At 50.8% G+C, this 27,285-nt stretch overlaps 1 protein-coding gene across 1 annotated transcript in view; it reads right to left on the bottom strand.

Moving 5' to 3' along the window:
* The window catches only part of DIS3L2 (DIS3 like 3'-5' exoribonuclease 2), a 191,910-nt gene extending 172,760 nt beyond the window's left edge, over positions 1 to 19,150 (bottom strand). Inside the window, exons 1-3 of the mRNA XM_084267510.1 lie at positions 19,126 to 19,150; positions 15,865 to 16,583; positions 207 to 365 (exon numbers count right to left, since the gene is read on the bottom strand). Coding sequence (XP_084123636.1) covers positions 207 to 365; positions 15,865 to 16,564 — 859 coding nt within the window. The 5' untranslated portion in view covers positions 16,565 to 16,583; positions 19,126 to 19,150. The remainder of the gene's footprint in view (positions 1 to 206; positions 366 to 15,864; positions 16,584 to 19,125) is intronic.
* Positions 19,151 to 27,285: the final 8,135 nt, after the last annotated feature.

Genomic DNA, 27,285 nt, shown 5'->3' with positions numbered 1-27,285 from the left:
CTTCTGAGAACGGCCTGAGGAATACAGGCACCCAACTTCAGAGCACCAAAAAGTCTGTAATAATAATATTTTACAAGTAATCAACGGTCTTTCATTGCTCATTTTAGAGCTAAGAGCATTCATATCCCAGCCCATCTTTTAATAGCACTGAGCACATGCTTCAACACAGCTTATTCCTGAAGTGTATACGCACTCTGCTTCCGTACCTCTGGGAGTTCCCAGTTGTCTGGGATTTATTCTGCTGTCTGAATTGTTCATTGTTTCTGTCTGCGATTCGGAGAGTTGCCTCTTCCTATCAAAGTTCTGAGGAGTTCTTGCAGATTCAGAGTTGTTTCTGGTCCTTGCAAACCCTCTCTTTTCTGCACCTGAAATCAAACATAGGTTTAAATTAACAGGGAAGGGCAGAGGAACCTCATTGCCAGCCTGCAGTCCTGGGGAAACTCATGGTCTGCAGTACTCCAGTACAACTCACAACTGAGTCATGCTCTATCCAAAAGAAACGATGCCTTCATTAGTTCGTTTGTAATCTGTTGGCTCTTAGTGCCTCTTAACCCACCATTAGCTTATTTTAGCATAAATAAAACTCTGGAAATTACGATACTGAAGTTGGACACAACTCTGCCAAAATCCTGGGAAATTCATTAGAGCATATAAAAAGTGAAATTGTCAAACTGTTTCCAAAGCCCCTACCTCCACCCCATTAAGCCCCCAAGTAGTGAGAAAATATAACTTCCTTACAACTTAATTAAGTAGTTCAGGAATAAAGGATGAGAAAAACCAACCCAAACCCCAAACCTCAACAACCCACCCTGGAGTAATTAACTTCTGAGCTACCAGAGGCAGCACACACCACCACCATGAAACGCCAAGGCTCCAACCATCCAGCCTGCTCAGAACAGGCCACGACCGTACAAAAATATTCTGCAAAGACTCACCCCTTTCCTTCCCTGCCATCACCTCAGCCCCTTCCCTACAGCCAGGAGAGCAAGCAGCAGCTTCCAACGCGTATGCCAACGCTGTTCCACGGATCAGCACATTGGAATGCAACCCAGCGCCGCGCAGCTGCCCTCTTGGCCCTCCACCTGGATACTGAACATGTCATCACAGCTTTGCCTTCCAGCCCCTCCTGGCTACGCTCCCTGGGTCCAAGCTTGTACCTGCAAGTCAGAAAACGTGCAACGCCAACTTATTTGCTGTGGGGCTATCCAAGTTACAAGGCAAATTTTTTTACATATGGTATCCTTCCCAAGCGAAATCGCAGACTGCTTCGTGGAATTAAGCTGAAGCAGGGAGAGGGGGAAAAAAAGCTTACAGAGTTGTACTTAAGCAGATGTCTTTAAAAATATGGTATAACGAAAGAAAATTGCTATTTTAGCCAGTCACCCAGACAAAAAGCAACTTCCATATCTAATAACGACAAATCAGCAGGAAGGAGGGAGGGATCCTCCTAATTCAGGAGAGAAGATACTAAAACAGGCAAAAAAGGAGAAGTCAAGGTGCTGGCTCAGACCAGCCCAGGAAGGGATTAAGTGCCACTGTGGTGTCTCCAAACAGCACGCTGAAATGAAGAGGGGGCCTCTGTGTTCAGTGATAAGGGTAAAGGCAATGTAGCGTGGCCTCTTCCGACCTGACCAAGCTTCTCACGCTCTGCGCTTGCCTTCAGGGAGGAGACAAGAGGCCACAGCTGCAAGACAGCTGCAAATTTAGGTTGCAACCGATGCAAATGAGGCGATGCTACCTGTAAGGACCACATGATGAGATGGAGCTAAACTTAACTGATTTGCAAATGCCCCAAGGGTCAAGAGATTTAATTCGAAAACAGACACTGAAACAAAAAGCATGGGCTAGAGAGATCTGGGCAGAACAGCTTTTGAACTGGACACGTGGTTTGCTCTGGAGAGGGTTTTCAGAGACACTTCAGTGAGGTAATCTGACAAACTGCAACAGGCAGGATCTTCAGAAAGCTATTGAAACAGAGAGGTGCTGGGCTGATCACCCAGGGAGGTCACACAGTCTGCTTCGTTGGAGGTTCTTAAAAATAGGCGAGACAGACGGCTGCCAGGCTTGGTCTAGGAAGAGTCGTTTTTTCCTTGAGGTAGTGAAACGGATTACATGAGCTCGTGAGGTCCTCTAAAGCCCTTGTTTCTATGACAGCAAGTCACAGAAAATACTACTATGAATTAAAGAACTCAGGATAAAAAAAAAATCTTAACATGTAATTAAGAAGCAGCTGGAGAACGGAAAATTAAAATGCAGGGGAAAATATAAAAAAAAAGTCCTTCGAGTTGGGAAGTGAGCTGAGAGCCAGGATGAGCCACTGCAGAGCAGAGCTTCCCCAGTACCTGCTATGGTCACTGGTTCAAAAAGTTTGGGGCTGCTACTGCCAAGAATAACACACAGTGAAGGGTGGAAAAGCTCCTTTCAGTGCTGAAAGGCAGACACACATGCACACGTTCAACAGTTGAGCCTTTGGTTTGGTCTCCAAACGGACCTCTTATCTGCTCAGACTTGGACATAAACTCAAAGAAAAAAGAAATTACTCAAAGGAACCACCTCTGCTTTGTCACAGCTGGCCTGCGAGCCCGTTTACATGCAGCCACTCTGGGAGGGTATTTGACCGTGATGTTTACAGCCAAACAAAACCACCACAGACAACTGTCACAACTGGCATTCAAATGGAACACATCCAATTCTGCGTGACCCTAATTTCTTGTACTTCTTTTCAAAGAAAGAGAGCTTGTCTGTTCAAAGTAGATTCAATATTTGCTGCAGTAATACATCTGTCTCCTGACACTGGGAGTTAGAAATACTTCTCATGATGGGCTTTCCTGCTGTCCCTGCTGCCTGGCTTTAATATTCTGATGGATAAACAGACATCATTGCACAAAGCAAACTCTGGCATGACAATGCTAGAGGTGGTGTGATATACAGGGACTACCCTTTCCAAAATAACTGCTATCACTAAGGTAGTCAAACTCCAACTGTGCCAGAAATCATACTTCTTCCGCGGTGTCACAGTTGTGCAACTCGTAACATACAACAGTATCTCTTAGGGTAAGATGCCCCACAAATTAATAAGGCATTAAAGCAATCAATGACTGAGTAAATGAATAATAGCATTAAAAATTAAAACCAACTTTAGTAGAAGGGAGACTAAAGCGCGGTGCCTGGGAGCAGGGGGTGGTTGATTGCTCCTAACAGGAGTCCTGAAGCAACCACGGTGCACGTGCAGAACCACTCAAGCTTGAGCGTGGAGCAGTTCCAGTGCAAGGAACACCTGCACTCACCACACAGCAGTACAACACATTCAGCATGTCTATCTGGCCACACAGATGACCTAGCAGCTGCTCTCTCTGGTGGTCACCACTTGCCCTAGGATTTCCAGATGTTCTGCCATTTCCAGTAGGAAATAATACAGAACTTGAGGAAAGGTGGTTGACCTGAAGTCCTCTGCAGGGAGACTGGCTGAAACAACCCCAACAGCCATATCAAGGTATCTGCCTACAAAGGTGACAGAGGGACACCTGAACAGGACCAGCAATTCCACACCCACAGCAGTAAACTGCCTCAGACTAGGCAACAGGAAGGACTTGGAGTAGAAGCACTCAACTACCACCTTCACAGCTGGAGACGCATGAAACGAAACACAAGTAGCATTGGTGGGCTTTCAGAACAGTCCACAATCAGCAACTCACTTTTGTTCCCATCTGCTATACCAGGAAAAGCAGCAAAAAGGATGGAGCTGGCTCCAGCCCAGGAGCCCAGGCCAGCATCCCACGTGCAGGCAGCAGTGGCTGGTTGAGCTGGAAGCAAGAGTGCTGAAGCTCAACCTAGAATCCAAACCATCACACTTCATCTCCGTCACAACCACCATGACATCACTCAGTGGCACATTTTGGTCTTTAAACTTAAGTACCTATTAATCTTTTCTTATTTTGGAAAAAAAATGCATGCAGGCAGTTTCCCAGAATAATTGATCTGGCTTACAGTAAGAGGAGGCTAGATGTTTAAATCACCCTATTTTGACATAATTTATACAAAAATATTCTACAGTTTAGGTTTTGAAAAGTATAGCATTTAATTAAATTTACATCTATTACTCGCTCCATCAGCTAGATGGTCAACTAAATCAACTAAAATATTCAACCAAAGATGAAATTAGCAAGGCCAGAAAGTCTTTATTTTCATATTAAAATTTGCATATTGCTTTACACAAGAAAGAACCAAGACCCTCCATTTTATTTATCAACAATAAAACACTTACAACTGCCCTCTATCACCTGACAAGCTATTTGATTACTACCAGCACAGAAGAAAAGTATTCCTCACTAAATTTTCATCAGCACATCCATGACTTCCTTGGATACCTCCCATCCAGGAGCCAGCAAGAACTTGTGAGATCTAAGTGAGTTTCAAGATGTGGGTGTCTTGGTGTATCTTTCCCCCTTACCTGTCAAAGGGAATCCCTATCACTAGGCATTTTTGCCTCAAGTTAAACTTCCAGCCCTGTGTCATTTACACTGTTTACATTTAACCTGGCTCCCCAGGGTGGGGGCAGGACAGTGACAGCATAACAATTGTGCTGGTGACACCTCGACAGGCTCAGGACTCTTATCCCACTGACAGCTCTCTGGACATGTAACAGTTCCTTTTACATTTAAGAGCAAAAAAAAAAAAAAAATCACACTGGAAATGTTGGATGGAACAATATTGTTACAAACTTTTCCAACACAAAATACTTCCATCTACTACCACTTACCTGTATCAGCCCGTGACTGGGCATCACCACTTCACTAGCTCTGCCATCGCTAAGATTCTTCCATGGCTTCCCAGCATTAGATCATGCTCTAGATACGCAAAGGAATCTCTCAAATACCCCACTCTGCAGTTAGTATAAGCATGAGAAGAAACAGAAGCGTATCCCCAGCACTGATAACATGGAACAGAACAATTTGTTATCAGTTAATGAGACGGTCTCAACACATGGTTACTAAATATTTGTCCATATTTCTACTGCGTTTCACCTTATCGCTGACACATTTCAGTGACTTAAACCAATTTCCTTCAAATCCTCCTAGAGATTCCCTGACGTCTAATTCTTCAAGACAGCCCAGCTACGCACTTGGTAAAATGCTGCAAGGATACACCCATGAGCTGGAAGGTATCTACCGAGAATGGAGAGCCACCTAAGGCTGCCCTACCTCCAGAAGCAGGAATGAACCAACTAAAGACAGCAATAACTGCTCTGATGCCAGTCACTGGCCATGCTAGACTCCCACTGAAGTCCAATTAGGTTAAGCATGGCAAGAAAGCTACATAAAGCATGTTCCTGGTCACACCTTGGACTGAAGGGGTCCAACCATGTGCCAGCCCAAGGCGTCACCTCATAGATCTGCACGTTCAGGTCGGCCCTCAGCTCCTGGCAGAGTTGGCAAAGTAAATTGCCGAAACCATCGAATTCGGTCTTTTAGCAAAGAGATCCTCTCCACAACCTGCCAAGAAGCCCTACCTGCAACTGCATGAGCCGCTACAGATGCTGAATTGTAACAGTGCAGTAACAGTCTGAATGTAAGAGTTCAGCCAATGGAAACTCTACCTTGTTTTGCAAAGACATCCCAGAGTCCAAAAAAACCCCAATTCCTACACAGCCCCTGAAGAACCCACTCCAGGTACTTTGGTGATTCCAGGTCTGCCAGCTTTGACCAGCTGGGGAGACACAGTTCCTGGCCAGTAGCTCCAAACAGGCACAGACCTGGTGTTGACACTGCTGTACCAGGCAACTATTCATCTCATTCCCCAAAGTCAAATAAACTCTACTAGCAAAAGGGTGCTTTGCCAGTACAAACGGCATTAACATCAGGGAGGTTTTGCAAGGATCCCCACGTCTTTGCCTTTCATGTGCTTAGACAGGCAATTTAAAAGCTATTTGATATTTTCTGCTGCTCAAAGAAGCCTCTCAAATAATTTCCTCTCGAATTTTAAAAGCCAAAATACGCTTGTCAGATTGTTTTTAATGTCTAACACACTGGTGACACGGTATATGCCACATTATGCAAGCGGCTAACCCAAAAACTCCACGCACTTAAATGACTACTACAATATGGGGGATCGGATTACCACGCACAGGCAGAACCAACAGGCACATCCAACAAACACCACTTAAGTGATCTCAAATACAAGTTATGTCAACAAAAACACTGGGTGCACGCAGGCCAGAAGTAACTAGCTATTTATGTTTTGCAAAATATTTTTACGGATTTAAGAGATTAAATGTCTTAACTAATGGCAACAGCCAAGTACTTTTTTGTTCTATTTTGTTTTAGAAGGAAAAACACAGAGACAGCTGTTGGTATAGCTGCTCGGGGAAAGAGTTCTGTACCAGGAAGGGAGGAGAAGAGAAGAAAGGAAAAAAGCACTCCTTGGAAGATACAAGTAAAACTCTGCTAGAGCCACAATAACACAAACAGGACCAAAACCCATCCGCCACGCTCCCCGTGAGCTCAGCTCTGCTCCAGCCTGTGCTAGGAACAGCCACACTTCAACACAGCTCAACGTGAATTAAATGAGGCCAGAGCTCCCTGAGAGCCTTGGAGCAGCCCCACCGCTGCGTGTTTGCCCGTATCTGAAGGAAAGAGGTTAAATAAAGTAGATGGCTCAAGATTAAAGACAAAGCAATAGAGAGAAATGAGGGTGTCACGGGAAAGAATTCATTAGAGATGTAGGAGTGGAAAGGCCAGACTGAGATATGGTATCGGCTCAGTGATGTTTCAGTACAGCAGGGAGCCTTGCAGGAGATAAACTTGGAAGGCAGTTTCTCAGATGCTCAATCTGGGGTCTAAGAGAACAGCTGAGAGCTCGTTCTCATATCATAAGCAAGCTCATTCTCTTATCATAAGCAAATGATGAAACAAGCTCAAAGAATCCTAAACTGGAGGTTTGGTGCTACACTCCTGAGCTCAGCCCAAGCCTGACCACGAGACTCAAGGGGGCTCCTACAAGGCTGCTGTGAGTCCTCCTCAAGAGAATCCAAGGCTGCGAACGACTTGACATTATTTTTGTGACTGAAAAGTAAGGAAAGCTTCAGGGAAAGGGAGTATCTTGGTGGAAGTGGGAAAGGACGGTGATGTGACAACATTACAGGGATTTAGGCAGATGGCAGATTGCGTAATTAAGTTTAAAGTTAATTAAACAGTCATTCAAAGAAGAGAAACAATGCAGACCTACATTTACATGCATGGGCTCAGCCAAAATGTAAATTCTATGCAAATATCCCGAACTGAGCGGATGATGTATTGAAATCCAGCTGCCAGAACCTGCTCCCATGCCCACCAGTCTCCACTAATTGACCCATTATGACAGGCCACCAGGGCCCAGCCACAGCGTAAATCTGAGCTGTAACTTTCCACCATCAAGACAAATCAAAATAAAGTGGGAAGACAGCACTTAACATGAAGGACAGTCTGCACAGCTCTGAAATGGGATTTCAGGAGTGATTCAAAGCAACTGGTCCCTCTAGCAACAGCCCAACAGGTGACCAGCAACCCTGTACAACGTAACACAGCTCCTCTACCAGAGCTACCATGTTCACACACCAAGACAGTCCAGCTGTGAGGCATCTCAGGTATCTGGGAACAAATCTGGGGAATGTCCTCCCCCTCTTTCGAGAAGGTGATTCTCTAATCAGTTTTGGCAGAAAAGTCTGCCAAAATCTGTGCAGAAAAGGTGAACATCCAAGGGGGAAAAAAAAGCACAAAAGGAATCCTTGCCACATGGGGGTCAAGCTAGCTGCAGAAAGGCAGGCAGCCCCTCAGCTGGTGACTCCTGGATGGGGAAATATGGGCTGGCACGGCTTGTGAGGGGCTTCACAGCACCACAAGCTGCTTTTGGAGGTGACCATGCCACTGTAGTTGGTTGTAAAAAGCTTCAGACATTGAGCATTCCTACAACGAGCCGCTGAGGTAGAAACACTCCTAGAGATGGAGGTAGCAAAAAGGTGAAGTGGCACGTCCATGGATACTCAGGAGAGTCAGGAGCAGAGGCAGATGCCTGTTTCCAGACCCAGGAAAATGAGGTGGGAAGCACACATTGCCACTGCTCTCCTGCTTTAAGCTGCAGGTATTTATTTAAAACTCTGCATGCCCCTTGATTTCAGCATGGAACTAGAGAAAATGAAAATGTTCTTGCTGGCGCTGGCTTCCTGAAAGCGCCTGTGCTTTCAAATCCTGAGATGAAGAGAAACGCACAATGGATTCTTTCTGCTGGGGAAAACAATGCTGTGGAAACCGCTCCCCACCGCCAGGATCACGCGCCCACAACACCACAGCTCCTCTTCCAAAACGCTTCCAAGCATCCTGATGCTTGCAGGATTTGGACTTCAGGAACTCAGACAGTAATTACAGTTTTATTCAGCTCCTCAGCAGGGTTTGCGTTGTAGGAATACTACATGAGCGCAAGAGCCAAAGACACCATTCCAGGCTCCCAACTAAGGGCTGGTGACGAAACTCATTTAGTAGCAATAGACTAAAAGTTTATCAAAATAGTTACTCTGCTCCAGCTGCGTGCAGCAGCGCAGCGGCGTTGTCAGGGAGGGGATACAGCTCTTTTGGTTTTCAGGACTCTCTGTGAACCTGCTCCACCCTGCTCCTGACCTCCTAACCACCTACTCCGCCTGATGACTGCACTCCTCCAGGCTTCCACTCCTGTGGGATGTGGGTCAGGGCTGCTTCCACTGCCCCCACATCCTTTCATCCTCCCAAACCATCTTCCACAATACCTTTTGCTCTTTGTCTTATCCAGTAACTACGCCTTCTTCAAGGCTTCAAGAAAGACATTTTAAAAACGTAATATCCCTGAAGTTCCCTCTTTGATTTCTTTGGGCTTCAGTAGTTTCAGGGAAGCAAGTTGCTTGAAGATCAGAGTAAGTCAAGAGACTTTGAAAGGAAAAATACCTGACAGGAGGTGCTAATGTACTAGAAGACATTAACAGCTAAAGAAATGAAAGAACTGCTTTCAGGTTCATATATATCCCGAGGTTACCAAATGCGCTGCACGATAAAACAACTTGCTGATGAACTGTTCCCCATACCACCCATTCAGTGGAGCAGGTACATAATTCACAGCCCTTGGTACCATAGGGCGGGAAGAAAAATGCCTAAAAACTTACAAACTGAACAAAAACGCATTATTGCTACAGGCTTGTGTCTGTAGAGAGCCTAAAATGCTCTCCAAGGCATGACCTGCCCCATACAGCTGTGGGCTGCAGCTGCTAGCACTGACATTTTCCTTCAGCACCCTGGAAATTTTAATTTGTTATAGAAGGCATTATTTTATGCATTAGATCCCAACATTTTGTTTTCCATCCCATCCCAGCTGAATTTTGACTCTCCATAACTCAGATTTCCCCACAAGAGGGAGTTAGGGATATGCAGCCCACAGCATTTCATGGAGCTAGTTAGCAGGGGGCTTGAGGTGGGAAGGCAAGAGATGGACACCAGCACATAGGACAGTAGTGGAGGCTGGAGTGGGACAGCAGTGAAAGCCCTGCAGCAGCCACGGCCTGGAGAAGAACTGCAATTAGGCACTCAAGCCAGCTGCAAAGCATCTGTCCCACCTACCTTGGTACCAATGGTGAAGATGCTTTAGAAATTATCTGAACAACAAGCCAAAGTTGATCAGGTGGTGGGTGCTGGCAGACCTCATGGACAGCATAGAATAGAGGGCTTTTTCAGCATATTTTGGGGGTAGAATTTATTATCAGGGCTTTTAAATGTGCCAGTGAGCCTAGATACCACAAACCTTGGTAAAGCTGTTCCAGCAGTCATTTACCCTTACTGCTAAATCGTGCTGCATTTCAAGCCTGGATTTGTTTAGCCTCAAATGTGTTATATCATAATCTGCTCAACTGAGTAGCCTATTATTGAACATCTGTTCCCCATGTAGGCAATTTACTGAAAGCTCCCTTCCCCCAAGCATCTCTTTGATAAGTAAAGCAGGGTTCCTCAAATCATTCACTCATGATCCCAGCATTTTAATCTTTCTTCTGGCTGTCCTCTGTGCATTCATCAATTCATCACCATCCGCCCCGAACAGAGGGCACCACCACAGGATACAATACTCCAGAAGCTGCTGCTGCTGCCGTGCCAGACACACGCAGTCCATACTCCATCTTCCAATTCCCATGCTCATACATTACCCTTTTGGCCACATTTCACAGAAGGGGGAAGTTCAGCTGATTAATCCATCAAAAGCTCAAAACTTTTTTCCAAGCTGTTGCTTCCCACACTGGGCTCCTCACACTGCTGAAGCAGCTCTACGCTGACCCAATACATGGAGTATGTTTTGCCTGCTCCCAGTCCACCCAGCAATCCGGACAGCTGCCAGTAACTGCCCCCATTATTTAATACTCCCTGCACTCTCCAAGTCATCCAAACAGAAGTCTCAATCCTACTTGTATGTTTTCTTCCTGGTGACTGACAAAAGCATTAAAGAGGATGGGGCAGGACATGACACCGCAGGAACCAGACAAACCTGTTGGTAACAATTCTCAGTTTATTGCTGCATTTAATTAGTTCACCTAAACAGCTTTTAAACCATTCTCCTGTGATTTTACTGTGCAAACATACCCATACTCACACCTTTATCAAATCCCTGATCTCACAAGGAACTGACACTGAGGGAGCTCAACAGGTCCTTAGGTGCATAATCTGACAAGTCACATTAAAGAAAAGTTTTAAGACTAAATTAAAATTCATTCAATTCTGTATTAGCCTATTATTTTCCTAGGACCAGAAAACTGACAGGCACAGGTACCTGAGCTACTGTAGTGGTTCAACCCCAAGCAGTAGCTGAGCATCGCACACCGCTCACTCCCAGAGGAGAAAGACAGAGCCTTCGTGGGCTGGGATGACAGTTTACTGACAAAAGTACCATGAAAATAAAACAATAACAGCCAATTACACTCACACCCAGTGATAACACAGAGGACCTCACCAACCCAAGGATTCAGAGAGTGCTATACAACATGAGGACCAACCCAACACCCCACCAAACCCCTGAACTCTGACTGCTCTGAAAGCACCCAGTGAGGTGGTGAGGAAAGCAGCCCGGGCTAACTCAGCTCCTCTGCACTGGCTGCTTGGGGAGGTTAACTCTGGCCTGGCCAGAATCAGGACAGCTACGTAATGGGGACCTAACTTCACAGAGTGGAGCTAAACAGAAGAAAAAACAGGTTAAACACAAACAACTGGGAAAAAAAAACACCCAACAGGTTAACAGCAAAAAGCTTTTCCACTGATGAACACTTTCACATCAGCACTAGTAGGTGAAGGGAGCTACTTCACAGCAATTAAAGCTTTGCTGCCAAATGCAAGGCTTCTGCTACAGAATTCAGTCCCACTGCAACCTGGCATGCTCGGGGCTCCAGTAAAGGGCATGGAAGACAGTTATTAGATCACAAACAGAAAAAAACCAGTGCTCACAAGGGCAGGATCTCATCTCCCCAAGAGAGGATACATCAGATATTAACTCACATACTATAGCTGATGCTAGCCAAAAACATGAGTTGCACAAGATTGAGGAATGCAACATTTTTTTCTGTCAAAAGTAAGGGAGAAATTTATGTTTCTGATGACGTTGCTGAACCGTTAGAGGAAGGAGCCTTCTATTTTTCATGGGGTTTCTCAGATGGAGCTATACAGTAAATCTAGTTTTTCCGCCTCTCCCGTATCTTATTACTGTGATTAACGTCATCTAAGGAACGTTACATTGGACCTGGCAAGATTAGATACATTTTAAAGATTTCCACAGCAACCAACATTCTCCATTTATTGAGCTGGTGCTGTGGCCTTTCCTAGATCGCTGGCTCCTATCTACCAGTGCCAGATAGGGAGATAACAACATTCTTCAGCACTGAATTCCACCACACAAGAACTGGAAGACTCACCACTAAAAAGCAGCATTATCTTAAATTTGCCTTACAAGAAGGTGAAAGCACAAGGTGTGGTTCTTCCTCCAAAGCTCTCCCAGAGAAACACAGACAAAATTCCCTGCAGTGTACAACAGCAAGACAAAACCCTCAAGATTTAGCCATTTTGCCGGTATCTCTTGACCAGCTATATCCATTGAGCTTGCAAAGCCACTCCAGGACAATCCTTTTACCTGTTCCAACCCTTTTAAATGTCAGGGTTGTGGCCAGAAGCCAGCCATCCAACAGCAACAATTGTTTTTAAAGCTACGATGCTGAACACCTGCCTGCTTGCTTGGAACCCTCCTCTGTGGAAGCTGCCCAAGTCGGTCAAGTATCACAGGCTGGGCAAATAAATGCCAAGTGTCAGACAGATAAATCAGAAAGGGCCGTGGAAATCTTATACCACTTTATAGATGAGGCATGTTATTACTCAGGAGTTGTCTGTTTCTGCTCAGGGGGCATGCTGACCCTGACAGATGGGCAAGATACCTCCCCATCACACCATAAACCTGTGAAGCTTTCAGTGAGAAGAGCCTCAGGAGGCTACCTAATGAAGCTGGTGCTGGTGTTTTTCCTAAGGAGGTTGTCTTCAGACACAGACCAAGACTGTATACCCAGCCCTGCAAAAGCTGAACCTGTTTCATAGCAATCAGCCTTCACAAGCACCCTGCTCCACCCAAGCTTCCAGTATCACCTCACTCCAAGGTACTCTAGCTCCTGAGATCCTCTAAAACCAAGCATGACTAGGAGATGATATTCCCAAAGACCATGCTGCACTCCACCTCTGGTGTTTAAGCTTTCCAGCCGATTCAGGAACGTGCTATGAAACAGCAACATTCCCTCAAAAACAGGCTGAGAAGTGCACATACTCAAAAAGCAACCTAAACTTTGCTGTGCCCAATAAAACACACAGCTTGGTCTAAGCTACTCACTGAAAGCAATGCATCACTGATATTTAAGATGAAGTTCCACTTTGCAGCCATGCAAATCTCAACCACTAGCATGTGACAGACAGATGCTGCAGAGAGTCGGTGCTTCTCAAGAAAAAGGGGGGTTTAAGCCCTTTTATGACAAACATCAGTCAGAGATGTTTGTCAGAAAAGAGATTTTGATGACTAACTCTGGATTGAAGTGGGAAAGCCCTTAGAGCCTTTGATCAAAACCAGAAACCAACCCAGAGGACTTGATAAAAGACTTTCTTCTAAGGAAGTTCAACCAAACCTCAGCATCCAAAGAACCTGGGGGATTGGAGATTTAGGGAAAATTACCAGCACGGAAATTGTATGAGATGAAAAACTATAAGCACCACAATTTGAAGTGGCATTTTAGGATTATTTTTGGATTTACCAGGGTTTGCTTGAGAAGGACCTTCAGAACTGGAGGCTTTATGGCAATTCTCTGAGCAGAGTTTGCACAGATTTGTCTTCCCAAATCCAAGACTGACGATGCAGTAGAGTGAATCCACTGTGCAGTTCCATGGCTGTGTCACACCTTTCAGAGGAGGCACAGCAGTTCTCAACTGCAAAGAGCTGGGTGAGTCACTGAGGGAGACCAACACTTAGGACAAGCAGTGACTCTACAGAAGACCAGAAGAGACTGCCGTGGGCAGTCTCCTAACTATCTGCTATGAAGCTATTTCTATCCTGCAAGCCTCCTCTTGGGGCCTTATAGCACAGCATGTCAAAGGCAATGCTCAGTGTTCTCCATGGACAGCAACACATCATCAGGGTTAGTGACACCTGCTTGGGGCTCCCTGAACCACTCTGCTGTCCCCCAAGGACACAGGAACTGCTGCACCTCTGGAAGGACATTAACAAGGACCACTGCCCCAGGACACTCAAAAGGTCTTTCTCTGCCCTTAGGACTGTCAGTTTTAGGGTCACTGCAAACCTGGTCCTGGCTAAGCCTGAGCTGAAGAGCTGTTAAGAAGAGAAGAATTAAATGAGGTGATATAAAGAGAGATGCTTGGCTTTCAGATTAGCTCAAAGAGCCTTTTGGAAAGCCTACAACAGCCTGAAGAGAGTTAATTTGTGAGAAAATGTCACTACTGAAAAGATGATATGCCACACCGCTATGACAGAAGCCATTCTTGCCATCGCAGTTTCACAGGCCTTGATTTAAACTGATCAAACCAGACACCTGCCTATGCAAAGTAATATGACTTATATCAGCATCAAGAGAGAAAGACAAGCTTTGAAGTGAGAAAATACTAATCTGGTACTGTGATGTGCAAGTTCTTATAGCTAAGCACTTGCAGCCTGTAAAATCTTCAGTTCACTTAAACAAGAGCACTAAAATGCACTCAAACTAAACAGCAGGAAAGACATTTATCTGACTCTTATTTTTCCTAATTCTTTCCTCCCCAAGAAACTGTTTTCATACCCCTGCAAGTGTTCTGGAGTGTAACCAGTCTCAGCAACACAGGAGGGTGGCTGGGAAGGTATGGAGGGGGAAACAGGAGGAAGGGTGTCCCTGTTAACCAAATAACTTTCAATAATTTGCCCCACAGTGTGAGTTTTCCACCTGGCAGGTCAAACACAAGGATCAGCATCCTCTGCTCTCGGTCTTTATGTTTAACAACCAATTAGTTTTCAAAGGGTTCGTGCCACCCCACTCCCAGCGAGAACAGGAGGGAGCTATGGGTGCTCACTTTTGAAAGACAGGTGTTTTTACTTTAGACTAATAGCCCTGCAGGCACCAATGCACACCGTAAGCCTTCTAGACTCTCCATCCTTGTCAGCTGCTTTTCCCTGCTCTCCAAAAGCTGAAGGGTGAAAGGCAGCAAAGTCACAGCGTTACAGTGAGGAATGCAAAAGAGAACCCTCCCGTATTTATCGAGCTCATCAAATTTTAATATAATCTGCTTCTGTTAAATCTCCAATTCTGATCTGTCTTGTAAAAATTCATGAAAGTTTACCAACTTTAGCACATAATCTACTGTCACAGCTTCAAAAATACCACAAACCCCCATAAAAAGCACATTACTCGCCACTCTGGAGTGACAGAGCAGAGTTTTGCAAGACTGATTTAGTTAAACATTTACTTGATTTCCAATCCAAAAGTTGTGATAGGCCTCAGGCCCACCTTACCCAGCTGAGAAATCAATCTCTTTCCTACTTGTTACGGAGCATTTTTACACAGTGACATTTATGAGCTCCTCCAGTAGTAGCTCGTAAGTTCAGGCTCTCCAAGTATTTCACCATAAATAACACTCAGAGGAAGTTTTAACGCATTACACTGCGAGATTCAAACCGCCTTGCTTTGGGTGCTTGTTGATGGCTGATGCAGGGAGGGAGGGTGGAGGTGTCATGAATTTTATTTATCTCCATAAGCAGGCTTTTTGCCTCAAACATCGCATTTAAGAGGCACGCTCGCTTTAGTGCTGCAAGATGTGGTCTCTGTTACTAACAGTAGAATTTACTGGAGTCCAGACTGAACTGGGAATTAAATATCACACAGGCATCTTAGGCCCTGAGCGTCACATGGGCTTGGACCCTCCGCAAAGGCCCTCCAGATCCAAAGAGAGGAGGCAACACAGAGGAAAGCATGACTCTGCTCTGAGTCAGCTCAGATCCAGATGTCTTAATTTGGACTCTACGCCACAGAAATTAGGCGTTCTCAGTCTTGAGCCGATGCTGGAAGCAGCACAGCCACATTCACAGGGCCCAGGCCAGGGGATCGCGTTCTGCCAGCACCACGCTGGCTCCATGTGAAGCCATGTGCACATGCTGGATGGCTTACTTGCTAACCAGGACAAAGCCACCCACAGGTAACTAAGGGCTGACTAAGTCAGACAGAGTAGAACTGGTTCACATTAACTCACTCGTGACTAAGACACCACATCCAATTCCACAGTAATTGCAGTAAATGGACCAAACAACTCATTAGTGTGAACTCACCTTGGACTTGACCTGGAGACAAGTGACTGTTTTTCCTGGCATTAATTGCCAGCACATCCTCACTGAACTGCTCAGTCAACAAGTGTCCAGCTGCTGCGTCTGTGTTGGCAGGACACCTGCCTTGTTTCTTATGTTTCTTCCTCCACGTGTCCTCCTCGTCCTTCTCATCAGAACCAGAAGACTTCTGCAGAGCTGCACGGTACCTCAGGCTGTTTGATACTCTCCCACCCAGGGCATCGCTCGTATTTAACAAGTCAGCTGCAGCTCCACGCTGATGTACGTAATAATCTTCCTCCACCTCCAAGTCTCTCTCTGGACTAGCAATGGCATTTTTTTTATGAGGACACCTGTTCAGAGAGGTTTGGGCTTTGTCATTCTCAAATCCCCCAGGCACGGGCTGATCCAGGTACGATGCTCTGCCCGGTGAATAGCTGCGCACATTCAACCCGTTCCTGGCCGCGTTGTCCTTCGCCAGGCCTCTCCTCAGGGGTGGGTCCAGATCCAGGCTGAGGTCGTTGTAGGTGCCATCTTCCAGCTGCATCTTCTGGGCAATGTGATTCAGATAGGAGCGGAACCGGCCGCTGTGGTGCTTTTGTACCAGGCTGGTGTACGCGTTCTTCTGGGGAGCCGCGGGCTTGCTCGACCCCTCTCGGGCACCATGGGCAGCAGCAGGGCTTCTCGCATACCCCAGCTGATCCATCGCCAGTGAAAGGCACAGACTTCAGGGAGTTACAAACAGACACGGGGAGGGGGGAAAAAAAGGGTTATTTTCTTAAAACAAAATGTCAAGTAAGTGATTACACTAAAAGACACAAAATGCACTGAATGAGAACATGTTGACCTTTCCAGAGACTCGGGTTGGGCAAAGGGGTGTCATGATGTGCTCAACTGCCCCGCACCAAATCCCTGCCAGTGACCACAGCCCGTGAGCTGTGCCTGCCCATACACCACCCAAAGCAAGGATTACTCTTCCCCCCTCCAACACCGATGCTGACACCTCACACGGAAGGGACTCCTTTAACTTGCTCCTCCTTGCCTTTGGAAAAGTCAGGCAAATTAAGGCCATAACTGACAGACTGTATCAGATGCATGAGTTTGGCCATCATCAGAAGTGAAACCACGTTACACTCAGCCTAGAGTCTTCAAAAATAACTGCATCCCTACTGAAGCACTTGAACATTGCCATAAAAAGCACACACTGCCTGCTACCTCCCTCGCACAGCGACTGATACACCTGGATTATATAGGTCATTTGCCTCAAACACAAAAACTATTTCAGCTTGTCTATCTGCCCATAAACCCACTTCCAGTGTGACCAACACACAGTAAACCCCCCTAGCACAACTAACTGGCTTGCAAGAGCTCATGGTTCTTTGCAACTGCGACACGCCGGCTGCCACTTCACCCAGCGCCAGTCTCTGTAGACAGTCTTGTGCCTACCCCTTTGTGACATGAGTGTGGAGCTTACATAGATCAAGCATCTTTCCATCCTGCTTCAGCTGCTCAAGCTCTTAAGGTTTTAGAGCTAAGTAGTCTCGTAAATTGTCCTGAGGTACCATTAGAGTACAGTATAGGTATGGACAGGACACAGCAATGATTTTTGCTGTAGCTAGCATCAAAGAGGAAAATAAAAATATACCTATAAGGGAGCCAACTGCTGCCTTCTGGGGGTTTTCCTAAAACCCACCTCTTTTTTCTTCAAGATATGTTTGAAGCTGAGCAGCTGAATTTCACCCCAGCTCATACATCAAGAGCTTCAGGGGTCACACTGATATCTGCTACACCAAAACCAAGGGACATTGGTCTCTAAGCTAAACCAAAGCCTACTGACCATTAAAACTCTCTCTTCACCTCTCCAAGCGCAAAGGTGCTGGCAACACAGAACACAGAGCTCAGCAGAAGAGACTTTCCCCATGCCTGGCATTTTTCTTCACCCTTACCCAGCCCTCTTCTCCCTTCTCCTGCAGCTGCACAGAGGATAAGCACCCAGGCAACCTCCTTTCCTCTGCACACACACCGCTGGGAACAGGGCATCATCCAGCAGGGAGCAAGGACTGCAGCACCGACCCCTCCTCAGCATGTCTGCTCTGACCTTTCCAGAGAAACAGCACATGTTGCAGCGAGATTTACTTAAGTAACTGAGCACAGACGTGAGCAGGCTGCACAATACAAAGCAAAAATTAAAAATCCCTGAATAAATAGGGGGGGAAAAAAAAAATCTTTGTGTGGTTTGTGATTCTTGCTCCTAAGATTTTCCATTGGTGCTGGCCAATGGCTGAACTTTTCTAATAGACTGACCTGTTACAAAACCCTCCTGCGGGTAGGTCTACAGCGAGAGCTTCCTCTCAACGTCACCTCCCCCCGCTGCCAAGTGAATGGAAGCAGATAACATTTATAAAAGCCAGCGAGCCTGCTCTCCAAACACCGGATCCGGGACGCTGCCATTTACCATCTTTACAGACAAGCAAAGGACAGGCATTCACACCTCACCTCCGCTGTGATCCCGACAGCTTTAATCACGTCACCAGTTAGCTACCGGGGCACAGACACAGGAGAATGAAGGAGTTACAAGCCTCCACGCATTACATTTCCATCGTTACGTGGAATCGCCGTCCCCTCGAGATCCGGAGAGCAGCGCTGGGGGGGAGGGGGGAGGGTAAAGGCGGGTACCAGGTATGGCCCGCCCTGCCTTCCCGCCGGCCGGGCGAGGGAAACGCCAGGCAGGCAGCACGGAGGGAAGGCGCTCGCTCGGCTGGGCGCAGGATGAAAGCCGGCCCGGCTATTTCCACCCAGCAGCACCGGCCTTCACCTCCCGCCCGCCACCACGCCGCCCACGGAAGCCCAAGCGCAGCGGCCAGCACGGGGCAGGACCTGCTCCAGCGCCCGGAGCTCAACCGGGAGTGGGGCCGTGGGGCCTCCCCCCTCCCCGGCACCCTCGGGACCAGGGGCAGCCCCTCGCCCGCCGCCTCACGTGCCAGGCGCCAACGCTCTCTCCCGGCGCGCCCCCGACCCCCTCGGGAGAGCAGCCGGGGCTGCCACAGCCCCTCTCCGGCGCCGGACGGAGCCGCGCCCGCCGGACGAGCCCTCCCTCGGCCCGGGGCGAGACAGCAAACCGCCGGGCCCGGGCCCCGCCGCGGCAGCGCCGCGAGGCTGACAGGGCCTGAGCGCCGCCGGGACCGAGCGGGGAGTCCCTCCCTCCCCCCGCACGCGTCGCCCGGGCCCGCCGAGGAGGCTCCGACCCTGCCCGGCCCCGTCACTCACCGACCCGACCGCTCCCCCCACCGCGCCGCTCACGCGCCGTTTAAATGCCCCGACGCCCCCACCGTGCACTTCCGGGTCAGAGGCGGCCTACGAGCCGCGGCGGGGCCCAGAAAGCCTCATGCGCGAAGCGCTCGCTCCTCTCCCTGACACCTCCCGGGCCGGGGCGGGGGCCGGGGCAGGGACCTCCGGGCGGCCTCTAGCGACACGGGCGGGCTGGCAGCCCGGGGGCAGCCCGTAGCGGCAGCGGCCCGGGAACGGGCTGCGGCGGAGGGGGGTGGCCGGGCTCCGCTCGCTGCCTGTGGCGGCAGCTGTCCCGCGGGGCTGCAGGGCAGAGTCCGATCCCGCGGCTGGCTGGCCCGGAGCGTTACCTGCAGACTCGGGCTGGGTTTGTCAGGGAACTCCGGCCAGAAGGCAAAGCGGCCAGCAATCGCCTGAGCTCACAGCACCCCCACTCACGGACTCACAGAACCGGAGGGTTGGAAGGAGCCCCAAGAGCACATGGGGTCCAACCCCCCTGCCAGAGCAGGTTCCCTAGTCAAGCCCATTTGAGCTGTCTGCCTGCGGCAGCCCCTGGGAGCCGTGAGGACGGGTCCAGAGGGACCTGAGCTGGTGTCTCCAAGCGTGGCTTTGGTGGGGAAAGGCTCTGTCCAGTCTTCAGTAGGAGCACGAGGCTGAGCAAGCTGTCCCCGCTGCCTTTCGCTTAGGATGGGGATGACACTGCCCTGTGGTGCTTGTTCCTTATCCCTCATGCGGCAGGTCGGTGTCCACAGTGTCTGGAATCAGTCACAGAATTACAGGATCACAAGGTTGGAAAAGACCTTTAAGATCATTGAGTCCAACCGTTCCTGTTCTCTACTAAACCATATCCCTAAGTACCTCATCTACCTGTCTTTTAAACACATCCAGGGTTGGGCACTCAACCACCTTTCTGCACAGCCTGTTCCACATCCCGACAGTGAAGAAAGTCTCCAAAGACCATGGTGCCACATCTGCTGAGTGTGCAGCATCACCCATGGCTGCCAGCCCCTCCCAGACACAAACTGGCCCAGCCAGTGCTGCTGAGCCTCCACAAAGCTGTGGTGAGCCATCTGAGACAGAGGTGCTGAAGGTGAAGTGCCCCATGGCAGGCACAAACCACTCCAGCTCTGGCCCTCGGATTGGTTGAGGGAGCTTCCCTGAGAAAGCACCAGGCTTCTTCCACGAGACCAAGGACAGCACACACAGACCTGCCTGTGCAAGGACAGTCACATCTCCCCCAGCGCTGGGATGCCACTGGCAAAGGCAGCGTCTCGTTCACACAGACCACGCAGAGCCAAGAGGTGCTGCCTGTGATCTGCCAGCGATGCTGCCAGCTCATCAGCTGCCCCCACCCTGGCAGCTCTGGCCACCTCAATGAGGGGAGCGAGGCAGCTGTGCCCCACACCAGCCATGCAGCCACCACACAGCCCAGATGGCGAGGAAGGGAGCAGCCCTCCCCTGTGTGAGCAGAGGCACCAGTTGTGCAGCAGCTGATCCCCCTCCAGCCCCAAGGATGGAGGGGTGGATGACATTTCCACTGGCCCTGGCCCTGCGGGGAGCAGAGCCACGTGGGATCACCCCTTTGGGGTAAGGGTGCATCACCCCAGCTTCCTCCTGTTCCCCAGCTGCTGCCAAAGCAAGGCAGTTGGTATTCACTCTGCTAAGGCACAGTGGTGGCACGTCCCCAGTTGTGCAGGGCCTGAAAGAGCAGGAAATGGGGAAGTGGGGACCCAGGACCCCCCAAACCCACCTATCCCCCTCCCTGTGCCAGCCAGGTGGGAGCAGCAGCTCTTCACTGTGCTGCTGAGTCATGCCATGTCTCTGCTGTTCTACACCTCTCTGGGGATGAAGCCGAGCCCGTGTCTTGGCCAGGGTCCCTCCTGCACCAGGTGGTGCCACCAGCTGCAGCAGCTTCAGTGTGCCCGGTTCCTTCCACTGGAGACAAAGGATGGGGGCAGGAAGCTGGAGGGATTCAGTGTCTGTTAGTGCCACCGCTGGTGTTGGGGCCTGAGGTTTCACAGTGATATCATGCATGGCAGGAGGGATACAGCTCCACGGCTTGATGCCTCTGCCCTCCTTGCCTGCTGCCTGCAGCTGCACAAGGGGCTGCAAGCCCCAGCAGGTTCATAGGGCATTTCTCAGCCTTCCTGTCCCAGCAGCATCCGGGCATCTGGAAATCTGGTCTGGTCCGTGGAGTAGAGCCTGAATTTGTGCCCCCTTTTGCTCTGCCCTATCACTGGCCTAGACAAGAGATCACGCAGGATCTCACCAAACACGATCCCTCCAGGGAAGGGCTGGACAACCTCAGTCTTGCCTTTGGCTCCACCTTCCATCCACGCCATCCTTGTGGCTGCAGAGCAGAAAGGAGCAGTCACTTCACTGCTGTTCCTGTGACCCTCCGTGGCAACTCATGGGCTTTGTAAAAGGAAGCGGGTCCACGGGCAGGTTTTTCCCCCACGCTCTCATTTCCTGGGGTCCTGTAGCAGCAAGCCCAGCCTGGTGTCCCAGCTTGCTTTCACACAGCAGGATTATCTCACCATCTGCCCCCAGGCAGTAACTGGTAGCTGCTCCCCGATGTTGGAGGCTGGAACGTGTTACAGCACCTCGGCCAAGGCGAGAGCACTGCGTGGCTCCTTGGCCAGGAGCACCCCACTTACAAAGGCTTTGGCTCCCCTACTTGTGGTAGGAGTCAGCAAGGAGCAAGGGCCCGCCCAGCGCTCGTTTACATCAGTGTTAATCAGGAGTGACTGGCCGAAGGGATGGAGCCACCCGGAGATGACTCAACCAGGGGAACCCTGGGTGAGAGTGGAGTGATTCCTCAATTTCCCTGCCGACCCTGTCTGCTTCTGCAGCCCACCCGGTGCCAACAGACACCGTGGATGGAAACATCTCCTCCACCAACTGAATGTCACCTCTCCGATACCAAATATTGCAGGTGGCAAGCCATGGTTGGGGGGATGGAGGGCAGTGGGGTGCTGCCTCCCTGCTGTTGTCCAGACCCCTGTGGCACCAGGATAAGCTCAAAGGCAGAGCGGAGCCATGGGTTTGCCCTGGAGCCTCTGAGCTGCCTTGGAAGTGTCTCGATTGCAGCAGCACCCCTAGTTAGGCCAGAGTCTCACTGGCTTTGACATTGCTCAGTCGCCAGGAGCCGTCTGGGCACTTCACCCGAGGACATGAGCCATGCTGGGGGGGTAGGAGGAGGTAGACAGATTTATTACCATAAATAAGGTAAAAACACATCTGTCTCCACGGTAGATACTCATCTGCTAAATGTGTCACAACACATGTGGTCTTGCCCCACCTGTCCTTCAGCTTCTCCAGTCTTCTCCTGAGCCCTCCATACCTCTGGTTGGGAAACACACCACCCAAGATCAGGACTGATGGGTTCCCATCCCCTTCAGATGTGGCAGTGCCTGGAGGAACGCCGGCAGCTCCCCCTGGGCAGAGGGAGGTCCGGTTTGGCTGTGTCTGCCCAGCAAAGGGAGAACCAGAGTCCAGCAAAAAGGGACAGACAGCCAAGAAAGAGGTGAAGGAGGCAGTGGGGGGAAAGAGTGATGGGGTGGGACATTGAAGCAGCAGGGTTAGTGCCTTGCTCCTGATTTAGCTGGGTCTCCTGGATTTGTCTTCTGGATAACCTCAAGTCTCTTCCCCTCCAGTTATAAATAGCCAAATCTCTTTAAAAACCCAGCCCTTGGGTCCCCTGCACTGTCCCACCCTGCCAGTGGCAGGACTGAGCCTGCCAAAGGTGCTTAAAGTGGTTTCAGATGATAAAACCCAGAGGTCTCACAGTGCTGGGCACATGATGTGACACAGCTCCATGGCTCCCATTGGGAAATCCAGGCAGGGACCTTCCCTGCACCTACTGAGCAGCAGGTCCAGGGACCCAGGAGGGGGACAGGGCTCACAGGGCAGGGGACATGCAGTGAGATCAAGCCCGTCTTGATGCTCCCAGGGAGGTGGAAAAGGCCCCTTCAAGGCAGGCAGGGACTAACAGACCATGCTGCTCCGCAGTCCCAGGGTTAGGGACTCACCCCACAGCCCCTGTCACTACCACCCTGTCCCCCACCTCACACGTGCAGGATGGGTTCTGAAGAGCCCCTGTGGGGACACTGGAGCTGTGAGCCGAGTGGGGAGAGCAAGCTGAGGGCGGGTGGGGCAGATGCTCCATCAGAGACCAAGGGGCCAGCGGGTACATCCTGGCAGCTCGGTGAAGGCGAGCAGTGGCCGGTGCCACTGCCTGCTGGCAGGCAGAGCCGTGAATGAGAGCGTAACTTATCAGTATTACCTCATGTGAAAGCCCTGCCTGCGCCTTTGTATCTCAAGCAAACACCGGCCATTATACATCCCCCGGCCAGCCGGCATTGTTATTCTGTCTGGTTGCAAAGGTTAGGGCTGTGGAACCACGCACGTCCACAGCGGCTGCCCATGGGGTGGCAGTGGGGCCACCGTGACGCCCCGCTCCCCGACAGCGCTCCCCAGCCACAGCAGCGACGGCCCCGGCTGTTCCCAGGCATGGCCGAGGCCCAGCCAGGCTGTTATCTGCCCCACAGGGCTGCCCTGCCACCTGCAGCACCAAAATGTGCCCCTGCCCTCCCTGTCCCCTCGCCCTGGCCGGAGTAACGCCGTGCTGCTCAGCTTGGTGACAGCACAAACCTCCCTGTGGGAGCCAGACAGACCCCCTTCCAAAAATATTTTTAAAAATTAAACACTAAGAGGGCAGAAAGCCCAAGGTTGGCTTCAGCAGGATCACCTTCCCATCAGGAGGTCAAGGGCTTGACCACCAGCATCTCTGAGACAAGCACGGATTTGGCTCCCTGTATCCCAGCACTCTCCTGGGGTTTCCTGCATCCAAGATGCTCCCGGAAGGCCCAAGAAGCCTAAAGGCTCCCAAAAAACTGATGCCAAAAGGGACTTCCCACTGCCTGGTGTTGGGTTCCTGAGAAACCAGCTCAGACAGTCTGGGGGGGACACTTGGGGCTGGGGTGGGGGCACAAGGGATCTGCTGTGGGCGACAGGGCTTCACCCAGCCAAGCCAGGCGGAAGAGGCTCCTGCCAAGCCGGGGCGTGCACTGCTGCTGGAGCTGTGGGCTAGTGAGGACCTGCTCGCCTGGCCCGGATGCACACGTAGCACGTTAGGGCACAGACCTTCCCCGGGGCGGCTGTGCAGCGTGACGTGCTGCAGCGGTGGCATCCGGCCCCAGCACTATGATGGGGTCACCCCTGGGTACAGGCTGGGGATCCGTCGCTGCTGGCCTGCTGGATCCCCACCCAGGATCCGGACAAGTCACGGCTTCCTGTGGGGACCAGTGTGGTTCAATCACCTCTCCTTCGGCCTTTCCGGGCCTTCATCTCCCCAGGCAATAGCTCTTCCCAACAGGATGCTAAGTGCCAAAATCAGCGAGTCTGAGCTAATATTGGGACCTCCTGGCTGCAGGTGAAGCGTTGCCAGAGCCCCATTTCTGGGAAGAAGGCTTCTGAGGAAGGGAGGACAAAGATGACCGTGGCATTTAGCTTGGAAAACCCCAACAACCTACCCCTTACATCAGCTGTGGAGCCAAGGCTGCCAGCAGCTGGAGGCGATGCAATTCGTGCCCTCTGAGGACTGACACACAACACGGACTCACCCATGCCTTGGAATTGCTTCATTTTCTCAGCGTTCAGCAGAAGTCTGAGATGTTGTGTTTACAGTCCCACCAGCCCGATGAGGCAGCTCAGCCCCAGAGCACAGTCATCCCAGTGCAGCCCCGGAGAAGAGAAACACCCAGAAAGTCAGGAGGAGGCTGGAGCATCCCGGGGAGCCCAGGCAAAGCAGCAAACCCCAAAGCAAGCTGCTGGGAAGAAAACACACCATGTCTGCCGGGATGCCAGACAAAATTGAACCCCCCTAAAAAATCCCAACCCATTTGATGAGCCTGGAGTCACCAGACCCCTAAAGAGATACTGTAAAACCTGTAAAAGCTCCTGTTGTAACACCTCAAACCCTTAGCAGCAAACACCAGCACACCTCATGTTCCTGGGGACTGGTACTTGGTGGTTGCACTGGCAGGGAATTGGCTCCCCCATCCTTCTACCCCTGGCCATTCCCCAGGGGGTATCGAGCAATGTGGGCAGGACGAGCAGAGATCAGCAGTGTGTTGGGGCTTGTTCCAAAGCCATCAAGGAGCTTTGGGATGGTGCTTGACCAACAGCTCATTGGATTGGTCACTGGTTGTGGGAAAACGTCAGCTGCTCCGGCATCTCCATCGTATGTACGCAGGTTTCTGATGTCTGCTTTCACAAAGGGACAACTGGCCCCTGCATGGCGTCATCTGGAAGTCCTCACACTGTGGTTATCCATCACTCTGGAAAAGCTTCCTGGCCCACGGCAGCGGAAGAGATGTAGATCTGGGCAGTGATTTCCCCAAATCAATAGAGAAACACGCTCTCTGATGAAAAGCGAGTGGAAGAAAAAGGGGTCAGACAGCTGGGTGCTCACTGCTGCCATGACACAGCTTTTTTCAGGCTGAAGCCACATTTCTGTCCTGGAAACTTTCTCATTATCATCCTCTGAGTGGTGCCCGAACCCTGGCTCCTGACTTAGCTGAGGGAGCCGGGGTGCCGGCGCTGCCCAGCAGGGTCCAGCCTCACCCTCCAGCATCACTCACGCCTTCCTTGTGATGGGGCCCAGACACCCCGTGCTGCTGTCACACGTACCCCCATGACCCATCTCCTCCCACCCTCCAAATCATGCTGGCACCGGTCACACTCGGATGAATCCCTCTCCATCCTCGGGCACGGGGACGCGTGTGCCCTCTTGCACCCGCTCCGCTCCCTTCCCTGCTCCCCGCACACTGATAACCCCAACCCACCCAGCTGCCCCCCCCTTCTCAGGGGTCACCCCCACTTCAGTGTGACTTGGCAGTGTCGCCCCATTTTTAGCCCCGCAGCACGCTGGCAGCAGGGCCTTCTACAGGGCAGGACGTGTCCTGGCTTTGGGTGAGGCCCAGCAGGACCCAAAGGGGTGCCAGGCTCGAATCCCGGCTGGAGAAGCCAGTGCTGCCGCTGCCATATGGGCACCCCTGAAGAGCTCTTGTTCTGCTGTCCCACGGGAGGGGGTGCTGGGGACACGGTGGGATGTGAAGAGCAGTCAAATATGGCTTTTCATGCTTTTCTTAGGACATCCCAAGCCACCCCCCCACCAAACATGTCTCCCCACAGCTCCTGGTTCAACACTGGCCTTCTTCAGGGGGACACCAGCCCCAGAGCCCCTCCCTCCCCCCTCAGCTCTGCTTGGGCTCCTGAGTGCGACAGGGAGGGGTATTACCCACTCCAGCCCATCCCATGGGTCTCCATCCCTCCTTTCCCAACGGTGCAGGATCCCCTTTGCTATCCAGCCCTCAGGAGAAGCCCCCAGTGAGCACAGCCCCCTCCATGCCACACAAGTCCCAAGTCTGCCAGTTCTCAGCCCATGTGAGGGGCTAAGGCAGGTACATCCCTTCAAGGGTTAAAAACTTTCAGGCCCCCATCCCACCAAGGAAAAGGGTTTCCTGCTCTTAACCCCTTCCTGCCTGCTCCTTCTCCCCTCTCTGAGGTTTTTGCCACCCGTGGATCCGATCTGGTTTGAGTTAAGGGAAAGGCTTTGTGTGCGCCCGGCTCTGACTCCAGCGACTTTCAGCAGAGAGCTCAGGGTAATTTGAATAACAAGACTAATTGGATTTATAAAGCACACGCACACACACACACCCCCCCACACACACCCCAAACCCAAGGCTCTGCACAGTGTGACAAAGAAAACACGCTAATGAAAACCATGCTGGGGGAAGCGGAGGGCCGGGACGAGCCTCCTGTGGGCAGGCTCTGGCTGAGACCTGACCAAGTTGTGGCATTTGTGGCCATGCTCTAACACTCCAGGGCTGGTGGAGAAGCTCCGATCAGCTCCAGACCCACGTCCCGCAGAGGGGGGGAGGGCTGGTGGCAAGCTAAGGCAGCCCTTCCTCCCCACGCTGTGACATTTCCCCCCAGCTGGCTGCCCCATCTCCTTCCCAGGTACACACACACACACTCCACACACACCCGTACCCCGCCCCGGGAGAAGCCACAGGGCAGCACTGCCCCACAGCATCAGGGCAGGAGCCAGTGCAGCTGGGACAGGGACAATAGGAC

Source organism: Gallinula chloropus (genome assembly GCF_964237585.1).
Source record: "Gallinula chloropus genome assembly, chromosome: 8".
Classification (NCBI taxonomy): domain Eukaryota; kingdom Metazoa; phylum Chordata; class Aves; order Gruiformes; family Rallidae; genus Gallinula; species Gallinula chloropus.
This window is presented reverse-complemented; position numbering and strand designations above follow the sequence as displayed.